This window comes from Microcebus murinus, chromosome 2 (genome assembly GCF_040939455.1).
Source record: "Microcebus murinus isolate Inina chromosome 2, M.murinus_Inina_mat1.0, whole genome shotgun sequence".
In the NCBI taxonomy this organism is placed as follows: Eukaryota; Metazoa; Chordata; class Mammalia; order Primates; family Cheirogaleidae; genus Microcebus; species Microcebus murinus.
Genome location: NC_134105.1, coordinates 122,624,035 through 122,645,166, shown reverse-complemented (window position 1 = coordinate 122,645,166; position 21,132 = coordinate 122,624,035). Strand labels below are relative to the sequence as shown.

The following is a 21,132-nucleotide window of genomic DNA, read 5'->3' as shown; positions in this document are numbered from 1 at the left end:
ACATCATTACTTGTTGATTCATAGATGATAAGAACAGAAATATAAGCGGATGAGGACTAATTAGAAATGGAGATGAATCAAGATTGTTTAGGACAAACAACAGGCTATTTATTCTCCTTTTGAAAGTCATTAATAGGTGATATTTTGTCATTATCAGTTCCTTTTTGCATTCATTTTATAAAGCAAAAGCCATAGCGGGGGAATTATTGAAATAGTTCAGGATCAGTGAATAATAAGAAATACAAACTCTTTGTTAATGAAAGACCAAGAGCATAAGAGAGAGGAGTTAGAATGAACAGAGCTCTCAAAGGGCCTAGTAGGCAGTTTCCTTGTAATCACCCTGCAACCAGTGTTCCGGCTTTCCAAAACCCAGGTGTCCATGTTGCTTCCAATTCCTCACTACAGGGAAGTGGACCCCAAAGACTTGCAAAGCTCAAATCAGAATTCCAATTGTAAAACCTCAGCCTTCAAAATGACTTATTCTTATTATGATGTATGAAATGATCTGTAAATACATATTTTAACATTATGGAGTTTAAATATTATTACCCATCTCGCTTGATGTCAGATTTTGTTAAATGCACACCATTATCTCAATTTACAAAGGTCAGTTGAGTGGCAGTGGAGAATGGAAATAGATATATGTAAAAAATCTTTACCGATACATCTGTGGCTCAGATAACCCTGCCTTTCTCAAAGAGCTTTGAGCTTTTTTTTTTTTTTCCCTTTCAAATGAGACTTTAATGAGTATCATGTGGATAAACTCTTTACAGAGATTTGAAAAGATCCAGAGAAACACGGTGGTAGGAACAAGCAAATCATTTTGGATGAGATCACAAGCCATTTGAATGCCTCCTCATCTCTCTGCTTGTGTCAGAACCTTTTGGCTGCATTCTTCCCCCACAGGAATGTTTTCATCTCCATGGCTAGGTAAATAGAATGTTCGTGTAGTTGCTCGATTGCTATTCATGCCAGCACAGAGTAGCGCGGACTGACCTACTTCCAGCAGCATCCATAGAAAGCTTCACTGCTTTCCATCAAGGCTGATTTGAAAGCCACCCTCTGCTTCCTGCAGCTCCCACCCTGACTGCCCCCGGAGACAACATATTATGGACTCTCTGGGGTGCTTATTTTCTTTCTCTCATCACTCTGCTTCCTGTGTTGGTTCATTTTAGTTTATCTTAGTCTCTTCTGAAAAAGAAGTGGGTGGGTGGGCAGCTTTAAAGGAAGTTAACATTTCTGATTTTTAGAGTATAGCTCTATAAAGGGATATTGGTGGGGCCACCAAGAGAGATCAAGCTTCCCTTATCCTGATAAACATAATTGATCAAAGGTTAATAACTTATGGGAAACCATATAAGAGCATTTATATGTGGATGGTTTTTTTCTTATTGGGGACCCTCCACTGGAAATATACTCAGCCTGCACCTGATTTGGAGTCTAAGTGGAGCCAAGCGTCTTGTCTGGTTTTGTGTCATTGAATGCCATGGTTAGAGTTGGAGAGTTCCGAGAGACTTTCTAATTCCATGATTCAAAGATAAGAAAAGTGAGCTCCAGAGAGATTACAGCAGCCCTGTTCTCTAGGCTTCCTGACCAATGCCCTCTCTAATCTACCATTCCGTTTCTCATCACTGGATCATTTATGTTTGCGTCTCTGTTGTTTTTGCCATTGAGGGCAAATGTCACCAAGCAGGGGATATAGAGATTCAATTATCCTTCACCTGGCCACAAGTGGAAATTTCTATTCCAAATCCCAGCAGGTCAAGAAGGTTCTAGTTACTTGAAAAATGAACCTCCTGTGCTTCTATTGGGTGAGAGATTTCTGAAATTTTAAGATATTTTGCTCTAAACCCTTGTTCCACATAGTTCTATGGCCATTGCTGAAGCCTGTTTGGAGGCGGAGGAGTGGGAATGAAATGAGAGGAAGCAGCTCCATGGCAGGCAGAGTTGAACACAGGAACCACAATGAGGGCTCCACTCCCAGTTGGTCTCCAAACATCTTCACAAAAGAATTTGCTGGCTGTGCCAGCTCCCATTTTGCCGTTCACTTTGCCAGGCCTAGATAGGCACAAACTTCATGCAGACGATCAGTGTCCTGACACCTGTGCTGGTTGACTTCAGGCCCAGTAGGGTGCCCTGTTTTATGTGGCTTTCACTCTGGGATATAGGATTGTGTCAGTTCAGAGCCCCATACCAGATGGCCCCTCTGGTGAGAGGTGTGGAGGCCTGGCCAACTCAGCCCAAGGGCCATTGTTTTTCTGGCTAGTCTCATTTCCTTACTTCTCTTGACTTTGTCCTTTTTCTCTGCATCCTTCTCCTTTGTCTAGTTTTTGTCTGTCCCTCGTCTTTCTTCACAGATGGCCAGGACATGAGTGTGCTGCTGTCATTATGTTGATGAAACAAGTCAGGGCCCTTAGAGGGTGCCGTTCTAGAGACGTTAAAGACCTGGGTCACGTTTGATACTAAGGTGAAGATTTGCAGGATAATTAGTGATCCCCTGCTGCTATTAACCCCTGACTTAAGCAGGTTATTTTCTTACAAAGCTGTTGAAAGTTAATACTACTGTTAATAGTTTCAGCCAGAAGACCATTACGAAACCATGTGGGAAACTAGACCTACCATCAATATCTTTCAAACCCTGAAATTAGAGGGGGAAAAAGAAAAGCAGAAAAAAAGAACAGAAGAAAAGGGGGGTAGTTCTATCATAGGCCTATCCTTGGTAACCTTAATGATAGTCACTATCTGATAGACAAGACCCATTTGTTATTCTTGGTTTTAGATGGTAGGCTTATCACTGCTAAAGTTCTGAGCTGAATCTTTATCACATAAAGAAACTCATAATGGCCACTGAAATAGCATAGGGTGAAGGTGTAGCTGGATGCTATTTTTAAAGATGTGCTTTTTCCCTTATAATTCTTTCACAAAGAATATAGGGCTATTCATAATACCACATTTAATAACATTGAAAAACAACCAAGCACGGGTAATAACCCATGGACATCCTCCCACCCCCCAGTGCCAGGGGCCCTCCAGAGTAGTGGATTTTATTTGTTCTCCACCTGATCCAAATCTTTTCTAACCCTGATCTGGGTAACGCCTTCAGAAACTTTTAGATTTGATTTGGATGAATGGTTCTAGACCAACAGCAAGTTTGAAAGTCCTGCTCGCAGCAAGGCCTTTCAGTAGTCAGCAGAGGCCCTCAGAGCTGTCAGCCTCAACCTTGGGGCAGTGCAGGGACAGTTCATCAGGTGTCCTCGACATGCAGCTGAAAACAGACTGGTCAGTGCCTCTCATGCCTTGACCTCGGCAACCGCAGCAACCTCATTACTACTCAGCTGGGTTCAGCTTGAAACTCAGCCTCACCAGGAGGGAAAAAGGGCCCTAGAATGCCAGGACTGCTCTAAGCCACTCTGAGCATTCGGGGAATTAAAGGACCTTGAAAATTGCCCCAGTTCAAATCCACATTTGCATTTAAATTGCCAAATTCTTTGAAAGATGGCATCATGATCTGGTCCTCAATGAAGTTGTATTTTGGGGAAATTCTGATTCTGACATGATATGCTTTCTTAGCGGCTCAGTTTGCTTAGGGAATCTCAGCGTGACAGGATGCCCAAAGAAGGAAGAAGGCTCTTGGACGGTTTGGGGAAGTTACAATGCCTGGAAGAAGAATTTTTGCAGCAAAGTTTCAGATTCCTAAGCTAACCCCACAAAAGGACATGGTAAAAACTCACAACCCACAAGCTAACATTAGAACAATGACTAAGGCTAATGTAAGCGTGATTCTATGTCATTCTCCTTCCCTCTGCCTTTCTGTATTCCAGGTTATGCTCTGCTGAGGCTTTCCCTGCCCAAGGTGTAATCCTTCTAGTTCTCTATCGCTACAGAAGCTCTAAGATTTCTTTCTCAGAGGCCATGTATCTGTACCAGCCTGGGGCCAGTGTGAAGATGGGCCTGGCTCTGATCAAATCCTCCCAAGCCTGTCCGCCCTATGTGCAGAGGGAAAAGAGGGGTGGAGTATAGGTCAGACTTGAGAGAGGGCTGCACGTTATCTGAGACATCGAACTTAGCTGCGTAGGCGGCCTTGTGAGGCACACCCTTTTGGACCTAGAACCATGGAATGTCAAAGTTACAACAGAATCTTGAAGTTATTTTACGCAGATCCTCCTTATATAGATGAGAAAACTCAAAGCAAGGCATCTCATTCATGGTTACTCAGTCCATGCCTAGGCCTCCTGAGCCCTAGTTCACTATTTTACTCTCTGCGGAGTCTAGGATCAGAGTCGCAGTGACACCCCGATTGAGTCCGGTTTGAATGCCATTCTCTTTCCTGGTCTTCCTGCCCATTGTAAGTTGTGGCTTAGTTCACTCCTCTGCTTAACTAACTGTGGGTGACTTTCCATTAGCTCTGAACTCCTTAAACTGGTGTTCACAATGTTCACAGCTGACGCCAATCTGCATTTTTAGCTTCTGTCCCCAGCTACTTTTCTCCCAGTCCTCCCCCTGCCGCTTAACAAGACCTCCTGTAGTTCTGCAAACATGCATCACCCTCTGTTCCGTTGTGCACACTGCTCTCTTCAGCTGGAATTGCCTCTCCAACATTCTTTCCCATTTTATTCTTTCCCATTCGCTTTTGCCCAGCCAGGTTCCGCCCTCCCACTCAGCACTGCCATTCCTTCTTAGAGTACTTGTTCTTAGCCGCGTATGAAGTTTCCTATCAGATTGAAAGCTCCTTGAGAGTGGGGACCACACAGCACAATTTCTTGAATGTGGCAAATATAGTGTGCTCCAAAAGTACTTACTGTCTGTAAGAACAAATGAGCCCCTGGTTTCCTTGTGTTCCAGGCAGTTCCACGATGCTGGGAGGTGCTGAGGGATGTGAGGTTTGTGGAGGGGAAGAAGGGATGTGCTAAAAGTCAGGGCAGCTTTAACTTTCCAGAGGGCTCAGGCCCTCAGTGTGATGCTGGCATCGGCGCTCCTGCCACCTGTGGTGTCTTGAGATGACTGTGTAGGACCCTGTGGGCACTGACTTTATTCAGCACGCTGTGGTCAAGGCTCTTCTGAGCCTCACTGACAGCCCTCAGCAGGCCTTAAACTGCAGTAACGATTTCATCACCTCCCAGATCTGCTTCTTGCGAGTCTCAGGGCAGGCTTGCATTGGCAAAGCAACTTCTGAGCATTTCCTCTTCTTGAGCTGTTCTGCCAACGTCCAGACCAGCATGATTACATTGATGTTCCAAGCTGTGATCTCGGACCCATTGGTGAAGAAATTCGCCAGACATTCACAGTGCCCTGTGTGGTTTTTTTATTGCTTGACCCAGGCCAGATATAGCATAAGCAAATAAGTTCCTGGTTTAGCATTTTAGCACTTCTAGGAGAAGGGAAAAAAGCCAAGGAAGGAGCTATCAGTTGGCATTTATCTTGAAACTAAAAGATAGCATGCACCCTTGGCCGGCATGGTGCCCTCTTTCCTTCGCCCTTTGCCCTCCATGGTGAGTCTAATCAGGGCCAAATCACGATCTCACATCCACAGAAATGGGCAGGAGTAACCCAAGGAGAGGTTCAGAGGGTTGGCCTAGAAGCCAAGGCCAGAGACTTTGTGCTCTCAGCCCACCTCCACATGGAGCTTTGTCAACCCCCCGTGCCCTGTTCCTTCCTTGGTGCCACCATGGCTGGGACACTGTAGCAGAACACCTTCTGCTCAGGAAAAGTCTCGGACTGCTGATGGATATGGTGCTTTTTTTGAGCTGATGAAATGTTCTAGAATTAGGCAGTGGTAGTGGTTGCACAACTTTATTGAATTATATACTTTGAAAAGGTGATTCTATGGTATGTGAATTATATCCCAGTTTTAAAAGAAATCATGGCATACTAAGATGTTGCGCAAAAAAATCAAAATTTTGCAACAAGGTCCTGAAGGAGCACATGGGTTTCCACTCCAGTGCCTCCTCTCCCCACGCCTGTTCTGAGGTCGTTGGTCTGGCGCGTGTGCTGGGGCTGGAGGGGATCTGATAGTTCTTCTGTCTCAGTCTCTGTTTTATTTCAGACGGGGATGACCTTGGCCTAGGTATTTCCTTGCCTTTGCTTCCACAGTCAGAACAGAGGTAAGGAGCCTGACCTACTTGATAAGGATCTCCTGGGAAACAGAATCTGGTTTGCTAAATGCTTTAGAGGCATGAGGTGCGAGATCTTCTGTGAATGGTTATAGGAAGGACGGAGTGACACCCAGATGTGTTCGGAGCACACCCCGGGCTGGGGTGGGGCGCACGTGGCAGGAGGCTGGACCTGTGCTGCTCTGGTGGTTTCGTTGTGCCACTAGGTGCTGTGTTAGGAGCTGTGACAGCTAATGGCTTTTGTGTCTGTGGTGAGGAGACATGGGTTTCCACCGCGCCGACTTGTGGAGGAGGGTGTGCTTCCACGGCTTTGATGCGGGGGCGTGGCAGGGGCTGGCAGGGCCAGTGCCCGAGTGGGCAGTGGGCTTGTGCTTGCCGGGCCTCCTCTGGAGACCTGCCAGCTGCTGCGCCACAGACATCCCGGAGAAATGCCCAGGGGGTTTGCCTTACCTGGAAATCTGGAAGTGTCCTTAGTGGAAAGGCAGCTCCTTCGCATGGGGAAGCCTGTGTCCCTGCCTCACCTAACAAATGGGCCGTGCCTACAGAAAACAGGGGGACATCCATCCTCATAGCCACTGCCCACTGCAGCTTCCTGGGCGCTGGTGCCAGCCACGCCCCAGATCACGGAGAGCGTAGCCACCCGCGGGCTGAGTGCTCTAGGTGACGAGGGAGAGGTTCCAAGGATGAAGGAGAGCTATGATCACCACGTCTTTGCAGCCCACTCATCCTCCCTCCTGGTCTGTGGGATGGTAGGACAAGGTAGGGACTCCTGTCAGCATCTTTCAGGACAGGCTGAGGATCTGTGGCTCTTGCAAAGCCCTCTCACAGACCCACCCTGCGAGGACCAGCGACCACTTCCCCCTCTGTTGAATAAATGAATGATTGAATCAGTCAGTCATCATTTGTGCCCTCCCACAAATACTGGAAGATATTTATAAACTCCATAAATATTTAAAATTGCTTTCCTGTTTATGATTGCGGTACTTGATGAGAATATATCTAAAAGGGTCTTATTAAAACTTTTTTATGTCTGTAGAATTTTGCTTTTGGTCAAAGATAATGCATTTTGGGAGAAGAAATCATACTATTAAAAAATGAGATTTTAGAAAGCGATGGTTTGCTAAAGTGTGTTCAGCAGAATACTAGTTCCCTAGTGTGGGACTAGTTGGTAAGGAATAAATGGCCCAGGGCCAAATGAAGTTTGGGAGAGGCTGTGGTTAGTCAGTCACTCTACTGTGGGCCGTCTCAGCTCTGACACGACAGTGCGCAGGAATATGAGAGAGGGCGGGCACTCCTGCAGCACTGGCTTAGCGCCCACTACAGTGCGAAGGGCGAAGCAGGTTTTGGCATTTTGCTATTAATCCGTTGATGATAATCCAGTACCTTGAATTAGGTCCCTGAGAAGCAGGCGAGTGTGTCTGTGATAAGGGCCCACCTCTTCCCGCCCTCCGCATGCACGCCGCCTCTGCTCTGCAAAACTGAGGAGAAAAATGAAAGGGAATTAAAACATTACTTTGCCTGTCACAGCAAGTGATCCAACATCTCCAGTGGACTATGCAGCAAATGATTGTGGTTCTAGAAATAACCTGTCTGCCCCAGTGGCTGTATGGTGACCTCCCAGGACTATTCCATAAATGCCAGCTCTCTGCACAGTAATTACCAACTCTCTCCTTGGTAAATTTACTAGTGTGTCTAGGAGTAATTGCTGGAGAACTCACACTTCCAAATTTACAAGAGGCAAACAACCTTGTATTTACCTCAGGGGGTTATCAGGTATTCAAACTGAGCTGTGTAAAGGATGCGATTGATCATAGAAATAAGGGGAAGAACTTGAATTTTAACCTCGGAGCTTTTTTCAGTGGGTGAGAGCCTGGCTCAAAATTTATGGTGGGAAGTCTGTGGGGGAGACTTCTCTTCTTCTCAGGGTCTCTTCCCTTCCTTGAGGTTTGGAGCAGCAGTAAAGTCTGACTTTATATACAGGTGGAACCCATTGTTGCCTTCAGACAAAACTGGCTAATTGGTACCAATGGCTGGAAAGGTGTAAAACTTGGTCCAGTCCAAATTCTTACCTGTGCCTGTGGTGTTTACCCTCTAGAGATCTCAGGGAACACAGAGGACATCCCTCTGGTGCGCTGGAGGCAGCAGTGGCTGGAGAATGGCACTTTGCTTTTCCACATCCATCACCAAGATGGTGCCCCGAGCCTCCCTGGGCAGGACCCGACTGAAGAGCCCCAGCACGAGTCCGCGGAAGAGGAGCTGCGGATCCTCCACATCTCCGTCATGGTAAGAGCAGCCCGGCCTCGGCCTCTCTGCCATGGCTTCTGTTACCGTGACAGTGAGTCTCGGTGTCACAGACGTAGCTTTACGTTATCATACCCAAGTCCATAATGACCATTGAGCATGTTCATAAGCGAATTTCCTGTTCGTGGGAAATGCCTTCACTTGGGGTGTAAGTAAAAGTTGCAGCTGTTTGCATGGTACCATTCCCCAACTGTTCTCTCTAGAAAGATGCTTAGATACGGAGTGACTTTTACAAATCGGAGGTAACATTAGTATATCTGAATATCCTAAAGTATTAAATAGTTGTGCCATAAATATTTGTCGAGTAACTGAGTCTTCAAGCTGCTCGCTGCTCCCAAGCCCGCTCTCCTCTTCTCCCAGCCAGGCGAGGCCGGCAACCCGGGTTTCTCTCCGCTTACAGAAAAGGCCGCGCCCGTAGATGCCTATTCCTCTCTCTAGCTCAGCCCAGAGACTGCCCCATCAGTCTCTCTTCTATTTAAAATTTTGAAGCCTAGAAAATGAAGAGATTCTTTGTAAAATTCCAGGAACTTGTGTTCTAGAATCTCACTGGAAAATAAGTGCTACAGTGGCAGGCAGAGGTTTTTGTTTGGTGCTACTGTATTTATATATGTATTACCAGTTGATACTTAATCAATATTTGTGAAATAAGTCAATGAATTTCCCAGTGGAGAGAGAAATCCCTGTTTCATTTAATATTTTATGTATCAATATCGTATTGACAAACCCACACATTATCTGCTCATAGGGTAGCATGCCAGCAGGCTGGGACGTGACTGATTATCCAGGGCATATGTACACGAGGGCATGTGCTCTTTCACTGCTAGGAAACTCAGCACAGAGCACAGAGCCAGCCCAGGTTTTAGTCTAAAGCTTAATTCATCTGTTGGTCTGGTACTATCACTATATGCTGGTAAGTTTTGTACATGAGACTGAGAGAAACCAAGTATATTTTAGATACATAAAAATGGCCATTATCCAAAAAATTGACATGGAAAATATCCCCATAAAATTTCTGACAAAATCTCAGAATGTAATTCTTTCATTTCTTCCTTGGCCTTTGTCCCCATAAATAACTGGCTTGATAGGTTACTTCCATGTACACAATACACTTTGTTTAAACTATGTGGTAGAGAAAGGAGTCTTTGAATAGCAAATGTAAACCTCAATATCCAGATAAAGCCAGAGGCAGGAGAATAAATGAGATTGCTCTGCCTCATACTGACAAATTAATTGAGGTTTACAGCATAGGAATTACAGGACCTGTATCACCTTAACCAAAGACCAGTGCTTCCTCTCTCACGGAAGGGTTTCTTCTTTAGTGTAGCTTGTAGTTTCCAGAGAGTGGTGAGGTTAGGTGAGTCAGCTGAGTCAGTCCCGGCATTGACTGGGCTGACAAATGTGGAGGCAGATTGTCCACACATTTATAATATTGTCTGATTTAAAAAGGGGATGATTTCCTACCAGCCATTCACATCCTGCCATCAATGTGGGAAGCAATTGTGGTCATAGGGGGTTTTTGTTTGGTTTGGATTTCATTTATTTTTTGTCCAAGACCATTTCAAAGAACCATTCTCTGTTACACCAACGGAATGTTTAGGGTGAAGAAGTACCTAGAGATTTCCAAAGACGAATATTGGGTGTGATTGTATCTGAAAGACAGCCCTTAAGTACAAGAAGTTAGGATAGGCGACATGCCAGAAGAGGAGTTTAGTGGGGGTCTGGGGCACAGTATGAAGAGCTGCAGAGAGACAGACAGTGCGAGCCTTGTCCTGGGTGCTGCTTCATATCTTCAGTGTAGCAAGGACCCTACCGTCTATCCTCAGAATGAAGTGCATCAGCAAGTTCCCTAGAGCAGTGTGCGTGTGTGCGTGTGTGCGTGTGTGCGTGTAGGTGGAAGTGAGTGGATTTGAAGATAGAATTATGCTGATCAAAAACGCCAAAAGGTTCTAGCAAATAGGCTGTACCTTTAAAACAACCCCCCCCCCCCCCCCCCCCCCGTGAGAAGCCCGCCATCACTGGTGTTCTCGGAGGCGACATGCGGGGCGGGCGTCGCAGGGCAGTGGGCACTCACGTGGAGAGTGTGGGAGTCAGCCCTGGCCCTGTCTCTGGGCTCTTTCCGTCATTTGCCACTAGCCACCCATGGCAGACCCTAGTGACATTCTAGTTTCCAAGTAAAACAGAAGAGATTATTCCTTCAGCTTTAATTTAGTTTCTTCTAATTTATTTTCAACCAGGCTGGAGGAGACAGAGGTAAAAAGGGCACAGGCAAAGGGTGAGGGTGGGAAAGTCTTATGTTGTCTCTGGCTTGGCCCCTTGGAAGTGGACAGACCCACATCTCTATGAAAAATGCAGGAAGGCCTTTGACTTCTGCAGCACAGGGATCTCAGGGTGAACTGAAGATGTAAGTATTCCTTCCCATCCTTGTCAAAGACGGCTTGGTCGCTGCAGCCGGATGCAGCCCGCCTGGCCGTCTCTCCTCGCCTCCATTCCCAGTCCTCACACATGCCCCACGTGCTGCCTCCGTGTCCCTAGGACTCTATGCCAGAAACAGTTTCAAAGTCTGAAGCTGTGTGTCTGCCCTCAGCTTAGAAATCAAGCCTGAGGGAAGCCTGTTTGAAGATGTTGTTCTTAGAGTCTCTGATGGCTTCTTCTTAAGATACTCAAGGATTGGTAGACTTATCTGATATCCGTTACACCATACACTTTGGAGGTAAAGTAGGCAGCTACTTGAGGCACCTGGATGACAGCATTATAAATGTCAGAAGATAGCAAAATGCTTTGACTTGTAACAGTCTTATGCACTGAAATGCACTTAAATGAAATCTTATTACCCAAACTCTGTTAGTTATGAAGGAACCGAAGCAAAGCTATTTTTCATTAACTCTATCAATTAATACTGATGCAGTTTTCAGATTGGATCAAAACAGTATAATTTGAAGAAGGGGAAAGTTAAAGTTATTATCAAAACATGAAATATGTCCAACTTCTCCTCTCTTCTTAAGAAAATGTGTATTTAAAAGCTTAACTGGTAATCCCAAATATTTCCAATGTGTGCATAATGCTTCTGTAAACTTTAAAGTTTACATTTCTCTTATTTTTATTTACACTTTTCTCATCCATATTGCCTCAGCACAGAGACCACTGTTCATTTCTATATTTGCATTGACTATGTTTCGTTTTAAACACAAACTATAAGTAATAAGAGAATGAGAAATAAAAGAAAACCTTTTTTGTATCCTTATGACATTGTACAGTTGAGAATCTGCAAGTCCTCTCTTATATGGTGCACAGTATAAATCTACCATCAGCGAAATCATGGGCTTGCAGAAAACCAATACCCCAGCTGGGAGCTTGGCAATTTAAAACTTTGAAAAACCTTTTGCTTTTCTTATTTTTCAATCACATCCTAAAATGTTTGAATTATTTTTTCCAAAGAGGTACTCTTTCTTCCTTGCATAGAATAATTGGATTTCCCTACTGAAATCTTACATTATTGCTTTGAGGGTCAAACGATGTATTTTAACGTCCTGCATGATTCAAACTTGGCTGAAGAGATTTATTTCAAATTTTGCAAGATAATTGACATTCAGAACTATGAAAGTACACAAGGATACTCTTTTGCAAACTCTTAGACAAGTGTAAACAGAATCAGTAAATGAAAACTGTGTGTGAGTTTAAATTCAAAGTCAAGAAATTCTTCAATTATAAGGCAAATTGTTTACTCCATAGAAGACTAGATTTTAATATGACTTCACATCAGGTATTCAGACTCTGTGTGTATGAAATTTCCATGTTATACTTTTGCTAATTTACCATATGATCTACATTTTTCTGCTTAAAGTATGCAAAGGAATTTAATGGTGCATAATAGAATTTAAATGTATTATCTATATATTTCATCTTTGTAATTAATAATGGAAGTGTTAATAGATTTCCTATATGCATATAGGTTGGTTAAGTACATTTTTCATAGCAAGCAGCCTTTCAAAAATGCTTCAGTTACATATATATGTGTATGTGTGTATGTATATATAATTATTGTGTATTAATAACTCCCACTGGTAGAGAATGTCTTTTGTAGTTCAGCCTTCTTAGGCATAATTGGCATAATTCACAATTATGGGGAAAAAAATCTTTGTGAGGTCTGTCCCCCTGAATATTTTGTGAACAGAACCCATCACTCGAGCCTGGGAGCAGCTCAGGACCACTAGCCCACCGTGTTAAGCTCATTGGCCAGAACCTGCAGGCACCCGTGGCCTTCAACTGCTGGCTGCCATCAGAGGCCTCAGCCTGACCCAGAATTCCTGTGTCTAGGAGCCCCAGGTGAGCTCAAGGTACAGAGTTCACTCTTGGGAGAAACAATGTAGAGAACAAAGTTTGGAGACAAAAGAAGTTACAGGTGCTACTATGGAGTCCCAATGTGCAGCAGATAGAATGAGCATTCTAGAAAGGTCCATTCTGGAAAAGTAACATTTGGGGCTGAGTTAGCACAAAGCCCACAGATGGGGACCTCTAGGATCATGTTTCCAGGGCTACATAACAACTTTGCGCCAAACCCCTATCTTTGCTCTCACTGTTTCATTCAAGTTCCGTCCAGCTGCCTGCACAGCACGTGTGGCTTGGCTCGGAGATGTGCTTGGTTTCACTCCTAGAGCATAGCCACTAGCAGAGCACTGGCAGGGCAGAGAGGAGCCGTTCCAAGGGTGGCCATCGCTGTGTCATCAAGGTCATTAGGTACTTATTAAGTGTCCATAGGCACAGGAGAGAGGGCTAGATGCTTTTTCTGTTAGTACCTTCTGTCTTCAGCAAACCTGTTACAAAAACTCATTAGCAAATTCATTAATCAAGGTCACTTTTGCAGCTTTATGGTCAATTGATATTCTTCGTTTTATTCAACTTAGGATGCCCTAATTTATTAGATCCAGCCCTCCTGATCTTTAAGAAACAAATGGAGACATTTAGATATGTCTCATGTTTCCAAAAAATACAGAACCAGAGTAGTAAGTTGGAAATACCAAAAGACAGATCTCCATTAAAGTTCAAGGAAGATATTTCTTGAAATTTCAACCATCCATGATGGGACTGGATTGACTTACTGGTCACACTGCCCACCTGCCATCACTGTGTATTTTGTCTTCCATTAGAAAAAATGGTGGGTAGTTCCTAAAATAATTGGTAAGATCCCTGAAACAAAACCTCTTTGCCCTTTGTCTCCGAAAGACTGATGTGCAAAAGTCTGGAAATGCCAGGGTCCATTTACGGGCTAAGCCAAGTGCCAACTAAAGTTTGGCTTGCAGACCTCCTTCATTGGCACCACGGGGTGGATCCACATCTCTTGCTCAGATGCACAAGGCACAAGTACGAGTGAGTCCACTAGCTGTTTCTGTTGTTCGTGTATTCTGCTGCTGTCTGGTGCCCTCCCACGCTCCAGTAAAGTGATGGCTAGGGTGTAGTGGAAAGAAAGACTGGATTTAGAGTTGGGAGAGTGGGCTTCAAATCCTGGCTTTACCACTTTAGGTAATTTGCTGGCCTTTTTGGAAGCTTCATTATCTCTTCTACAAAATGAACACACTGGTTAGGCTTTTTAGTTTTAGAGAATGGAGATCCACTTAGGCCTTCTCTGAAATGGAGTTTTGCCATAGAAATTCATATGGAAATAAAGGAGACAGTACTCTCCTGACTTAAAAAAAATTCAGAAAGCAGGTTTTCATGAAGGCTGGAACTAGAAGGCTGTTGAAGATCCAAGTTACCTTATCAGCCCCCAGCCCCCATGGTGTGTGGCGTGACTCTGCTCACCTGGTTCTACTGCTCCTCTTGCTATGAGCAGCTTCTTACTCTTGTCTGCTCTATACATCTTGCTCCATTTCAATGCCTTTATATGTTGGAATTTCCATGTACTTATAATGTCACCTCACTCATGACCCATGCTGACTTCTCTTACTTTCAGTGTTTACAACTTTGTTCCCACTGCTGTCAAGCTCCTTGCTTTCACCTCTCATTCCAACTCATTAGGGAAAGAAGCAGGTGGCTCTAGCTTGTTACTGGAGTTCCCATTTGTTGAAAGCTTTTTGTTTCAAGCTGTCCCATAGGTGGATGTGATCCTAACTTCCGTGGCTCTAGTGGGGAGGTGGGCTTACATGGCACAGTCCTGCTCTCGGCACAGCTGAGAGCCATTTCCTTTAGCAAAGGCTGAAAACCTGTTTCCACATTTTCTTTGTTCAGTATAACAAGCATACAAAGACCTAACTTGTAGAGATGTTCAAAGAATCAAAGATAGACTTCATCATCATCATCATCATCATTATTGAAATGTTATTTTGCACTTACTATGTGCCAGACACTGTTTTAAGTGCTTTCAATAGATATTACCTTATTTTTTATTCTCATCACAATACTGTAAAAGTAAGGTTTGTTATCTCATTTTACATATAAGGAAACCAAAGACTGGACAGGCTAAGTCACTTACCCAAAATTAAACAACTATTGGTTTGCAGAGTCAGGATTTGATCAAGGCACTAGCAGAATCCAGACTCTATCTTTTGAGAAACACCCAACTCATCCCCTGGCCCCAAGTGAGAACCTGATAAATATTTATCATATGTCTTTCCCAGCTTTTGTTGTTTTGTTGATTTTTGACTGCTGAGACTCTTCTGACACTTTTCCCCACGTTTACTTTGACACTAATAACTCTGTGAGCACTAGGACCCACAACCACTGCGGAACACAGATATTTCTGTAGCTGTACCAGGAGGCTAACCCTAGACGCTCAGATTCTGCTCAGCTTCGCTAATCCCACCTGCTAACCTTGGCTTCAGCTGCACCACCTCACAGCTGGCAGTGGGTTTATTAGCAGGGAAGGGAAGTGGGTAGTTGGGGAATTCCAACTCAAAAATTGTGAAAGTCATGTAACAAACTTAGGCTTCTTCATACATATACTTTCATATTTTGCAGGGAATTTTTAGAAACTGGAAGTATTTTTAAATGTTATTGATCTACCATTGATTTAAAAGAATCATTGACTCATTTATTCATTCATTCAGATAGTGATTATTTCATTTACCAATATTTTTTAGACTTCAGTGTTTTTGAAGATACTAACTACATAGAAAATGAATAAGATAAGATTCTGCTTTCAGGGAGCATTTAATCATATTATTAATATTTAATATTTGAGGATGGCCTTTAGCAGAACTGAGAGCCAAGTGGAGTGTCTACCTTCTTTTCCATTCTTTACATTTTCTTTGCAATTCTATTCTTCTCTTTTCTGAAGTTCATAGAGGCTTTAAGCTGTCCTCCTCTCTCCAGACAGCAAGGAAAATAGCTAAGAGGCCAAATTTTCAAAAGGATACTGATGTCTTTTAACAAGTTAATGTAATATTCTGTACAGCAATCTAGCTCACTTGATATAGAAGCCAATAATTTACTTTCAAGTACTTAGTTCCAAAAATCCCTGAAGATTCTTTTTAAAGCAGGAGCCGTAATCTCCATTGGGTTTTAATCAATATTAAAAACTAGTAATATTCATAGCAATAAAGCTATTGCTCGCTAAGCCATCACTGTGACTCCAGCACTATATGGGGTCATTTTCGTGCATAATTTCAATCAATTCCCATAGCAATCTTATAAAATAGGTATTAATTCCCCCATTTTTCAGACGTGAACACTGAGACTTAGACAAAGTAAATCAGAGGCCAAAGTTACATATGCCATGAGAGGTAGGCAGGATTCAAGGCAAGTGTATCTGACTCCAGACTCCACTCTGCTACAAGGTTCTCCTACTTTGTGGCATCAGGGTTGGGTGGTTTCTCCAGGTTTCCAGGCTGTGGAATAATTTTACTTATTTTAGCTAACATAGCAGAAACCTCTCACTTAAAGATTAAGAAGATACATGGAGAAGTGGGCAAGATGCTATCGTGGGGAGGTATATGAGCTACTTCAAAAGGCAAATTCTTTGCCTCGGTTAATATCTGAAGCATTTTTTTCAATATTTTCTTCTAGAATCCATATGGTTTTATGCTTTACATGTAAGTCCTTTATCCATCTTGAGTTAATTCTTGTGAGTGGTGAGAGATATGGATCCCGTTTCATTCCTCTGCATGTGGCTATCCAATTTTCCCAGCACCATTTATTGAATAGGGCTTCCTTTCCCCAGTGTATATTGTTGTCTGCTTTGTCAGAGATCAGTTGGCTATATGTGGATGGTTTATATCTGTGTTCTCTGTTCTATTCCATTGGTCCATGTCTCTATATTTATGTCAGTACCATGCTGTTTTAGTTCCTATAGATTTTTAGTGTAGTTTGAAATCTGGTAATGTGATGCCTTGAGATTTGCTATTTTTAATTATGATTGTTTTTGCTATTCAGGCTCTTTTCTGGTTCCAAATGAAATGTAGTATTATTTTTTCTAGGTCTGTGAAGTATGATGTTGGTATTTTGATGGGGATTGCATTGAATCTGTAAATCACTTTGGGTAGTCTGGACATTTTAACAACATTGATTCTACCAATCCATGAATATATGTTTTTCCATTTGTTTGGGTCATCTTGAATTCTTTCTTCAGTGTTTCATAGTTCTCTTTGCAGAGATCTTTCACCACCTTTGTTAAGTATATTCCTAAGTATTTTATTTTCTTTGTAGCTATTGTGAATTGTATTAAGTCTTTAAATTGACCATAGCTTGACTGTTATTGATGTGTAGGAATGCTACTGATTTATGTACATTGATTTTATAACCCGAGACTTTGCTGAATTTATTTATCAATTCCAGGAGTCTCTTGGTGCGATCGTTGTGGTTTTCTAGGTATAAGATCATATAGTCAGCAGAAAGTAATATTTTGACCTCCCCTTCCTGATTTGGATACCCTTTATTTCTCTCTTGCCTGATTGCTCTGGCTAGGACTTCCAGCACTATGTTGAATAGAAGTGACAGCGGGCACCCTTGTCTGGTTCCAGTTCTTAGTGGGAATGCTTTCAACTTTTCCCCATTCAGTATGATGTTGCCTGTGGGTTTGTCATATATGGTTTTTATAATCTTGAGATATGTACCCTCTATGCCTTAATTGTTGATGGTTTTTATCATGAAAATGTGCTGGATTTTGTCAAATGCTTTTTATACATCTACTGAGATGATCATATGGTCTTTGTTTTTGCTTCTGTTTTTGTGGTGAATCATTTTTATTGATTTACATGTTTTGAATTATCCTTGCATCCCTGGGATGAAGCCCACTTGGTCATGGTGGATTATTTTTTTTGGATGTGCTGTTGAATTCAGTTTGCTAGTATTTTATTGAGGATTTTTGCATCTATATTCATAAGGGATATTGGTTTGTTGTTTTCCTTTTATATTGTGTCCTTTCCTGGCTTGGGTATCAAGGTAATACTGGCTTCATAGAATAAGTTGGAGAGGATTCCCTCCTTCTCAATGTTATTAATATTCAATAATTGCTGCAGTGTGGGTACCAACTCTTCTTTGTAGGTCTGGTAAAATTCAGTTGTGAATCCATCTGGTCTGTCATCTTCTAAATACACGTCTCAAGGAACTAGAAAAGGAAGAGCAAACCAAACCCAAAGGCAGCAAAAGAAAAGAAATAACTAAGGTCAGAGCAGAACTAAATGAAATGGAAAAAAAATACAAAGGATCAATGAAACAAAAAGTTGGTTCTTTAAAAAGATAAACAAAATTGATAGCCCTTTTGCTAGATTAACCAGGAATGGAAGAGAAAGGACTCAAACTCAATCAGAAATGACAAAGGAGATATTACAACTGACATCACAGAAATATAGAATATCATCTCCACATACTATGAAAATCTCTAAGCACACAAATTAGAAAACACAGAGAAAATAGAAAAATTCCTTGACACAAAAGCTCCTAAGACTCAATCAGGAAGAAGTAGAACTCCTGAACAGACCAATAACAAGCAATGAGACTGAACCACTAATAAAACATCTTCCTACATTATTAAATTTTAGTGTGGTATTTTACAGCAAGGGCTTTGCTATTATAGAAACCAATTTAAGTCCTAGTTAAACCACTTACTAGATTTTTTAGTGCCTTTGGAGAAATTGCTTAATCCTTCTAAACTCACTTTCCTTATCCATAAAATGGGAATAATAATAAATCCTAATGTCATAGGGTGTTTTGATGATTATATGAGATGATTCTCACAAGGATTTCCTACATTGCCTGGCCAATGGGAGGTGCCCAGTAAATATTAGCTAGGTAGACTCTTGTGGGGTGGGGAGGCGTTTGATTAGGGAGGGTGTGTCACGCAAGCTGCCTGTAACAGTTCTGCATGCAGTGCGTGACCCAGCGGCCTACCACCTTAGGGAGCTGGAAAAGCAGCTGGGATCATAGCAACCTTTCACGAGAGCCCTAGAGGATTGTGCTCAGGGAAAAGACCAAGGCAATTAGGAACATCGGGGCAACAGAATAGGCCCATTACTAGGGTGCGGTCGAGTACATCTAGGGCATTTGTTAGGCCACCTTTGTTTTATTGTTTACAGAGTTTCCTAGCAGGCATCTTATGGTTTAGAATGATAATCCCAGCTCCAACCTCCCCAAAAGAACTTCACTAATTTATTTGTATTTAATCAATCCAAATGATGTCATTATGGGAATTCCTTTCCTACCCAAATATTGACCCATATAAAGATTGCATTACTCGCACTCACAACACGGGAAATAAGGCATGGCATGGTGGGTGATGCTCACAGCCAACACTGATGAAAGCCTCAGAGGTTCTGATTTCTGGTGCTACTGTCTTTTCTCTAGTGTCTTTCCCTTACCCTCTGCTCCTCTCTAAAGTTTTGGGATGCTCTCACAGGCCTGAGGTCACCTTTAAATCTTGCCTCAACCCCATGCCCATGGGCCCTGGCTGGTGAGAAACTAGACTTAGGTACAGTAGATGTAGCCAGCCTTATATACACAGAGAGAACACTTCAGAGAGAACTGGCAGAAAATTATCTAGGCCAGGGGTCTGTAAAAGACCAGATGGTAAACATTTTCAGATTGACCGGTCATATAAGCTCAGTTTCAGCTACTCAACTCTTGCCAGTGTAGTTCCCATGCAGCCATATATAATATGTAAATGAATGGGTATGGCCATGTTCCAATAAAACTTTATTTATAAAAATAGGCAGTGGGTCATATTTGGCTTGGAGGCCAGAGTTTGCTGACCCTGATTTAGTACATTCTCCTCATTTTGTCTACAGAGACTAAACAAAGACTAAAATCTAACAACTTGGTAGAAGCATTAGGATCCTGTTTACAATGTGTAATATAATAATTTGCTAGTTACAGCCAGAGCCCCATAGGTTGATTATAATTGTCACCTGCAGCAGGCATTGACAAAGATTGCTCTTACTGTAAATTCAAGGCATGTGATATTCACAAATTCAGGTGAAAGCCAAGCACATTAGCCTCTCCTGAGAGGCACTGATGGGTTTAGCAAAGACAGATGTTGATGAAAACAAAACTATGCTTAGACTTGACAAGAGAAGTATAAACAGGGTACTTATTAGCAAATATGCTATTTTTTATCCCTTGTGAGGCTGATAGCTCCTACTAGGTTTCAAGTTTGACATACACAGCATTTTATGAAATGCCTGGATATATTAAATATCCTCTTATAGCACAATGCCTAATATAAATGTATAGGAATTAAAGTAGAATTACGCTCCCAGTCCTGATGTCATGATAAAGTTGGTTTGTGTGGGGACTGATACGTGTCTTTACTTTAAGAGTCAGTGGTGGCTTGTGGTCTTGCTAATAAGGCTCAGGGTGGACAAACCATTTTTAGACCTTGCCTTATAAAATCAGCTGCGACACTTTTAAGTATCTGCTACAGGTCATTAAATGCATCCTCTGCGTGAGAGGCTGATGTCAGTGGCCCTCCCTGAGGTTGCGCAGGGGCCGCCATGATGAGTCTGGGGAGGGCAGGTGCTCCTTGCTGCTGCCTTGCTACTTAGGAGTCCCCTCTTCTGATACCTCTGTCGCTGCTGCTGACATCCATGAATAGCAACAGATGAGTCAAGCAGCCTTCTAACTCGGGATGAACCAGATGTCGGTTTATTAATGTGTGCTATGGCTGACAGCAGCAGGCGCTTCCCTGGACAGCGCCTGGGACCTGCTGGGCTCTGGCTCCCGATCTCAGCACTTAGGGTTAGCGTGACTGCTTAGGGTGCCTGAGCTGTGAGTTCTGCTCCCCAGTAGCAGGAGGAAGACATAGCTGTATGGGAGGTCTGTGAGGGAGATCAGACACACCAGATGCTTATTAAAGGATTCACAGTTCATTTCCTGCAGTCCACTATTCTGTCTGAGGAAGAAGATGGAAGGCTTTTGGCCTGAGATGTGCATGCACTTGGGATTTCTAAGAGTGAATATGTCAGGTTTTGGCATTTGTGGGCTTTCAGACATATTCTTACAAAGTGAAGTGAGCTGTCACACAGAGCAAACTGAGAAGGGCTCTGCATGCTAGGAGTGATGTTAACCCTCTGTTATTCTCTTTTTGTTCCCTAAATGTCATGGAACGTGTACATCCAAGTCACCATCCCAAGCTTTCAGGTGGCTGTGTCTGTCCAGCCCCACTCTGTGCACCACTCGAGGATGCAAGTGGCCTCAGCATTTCCGTCCTCAGCCTGTCCAGGGCAGGATCACCCTCGCTGGACTCCACCTGGGGTTGGCATGGGGCAGCACCAACAGGCCCCAGCCAGGGCTCTGC

The 21,132-nt window shown here is 43.0% G+C and overlaps 1 protein-coding gene across 2 annotated transcripts in view; it reads left to right on the top strand.

Moving 5' to 3' along the window:
* ASTN1 (astrotactin 1) overlaps nucleotides 1–21,132 on the top strand; it is a 315,886-nt gene that overhangs the window by 100,163 nt on the left and 194,591 nt on the right. For both annotated transcript variants that reach the window (XM_012765031.3, XM_012765030.3), the window contains exon 2: nucleotides 8,206–8,393. In XM_012765031.3, the coding sequence (XP_012620485.2) occupies nucleotides 8,206–8,393 (188 nt within the window). The remainder of the gene's footprint in view (nucleotides 1–8,205; nucleotides 8,394–21,132) is intronic.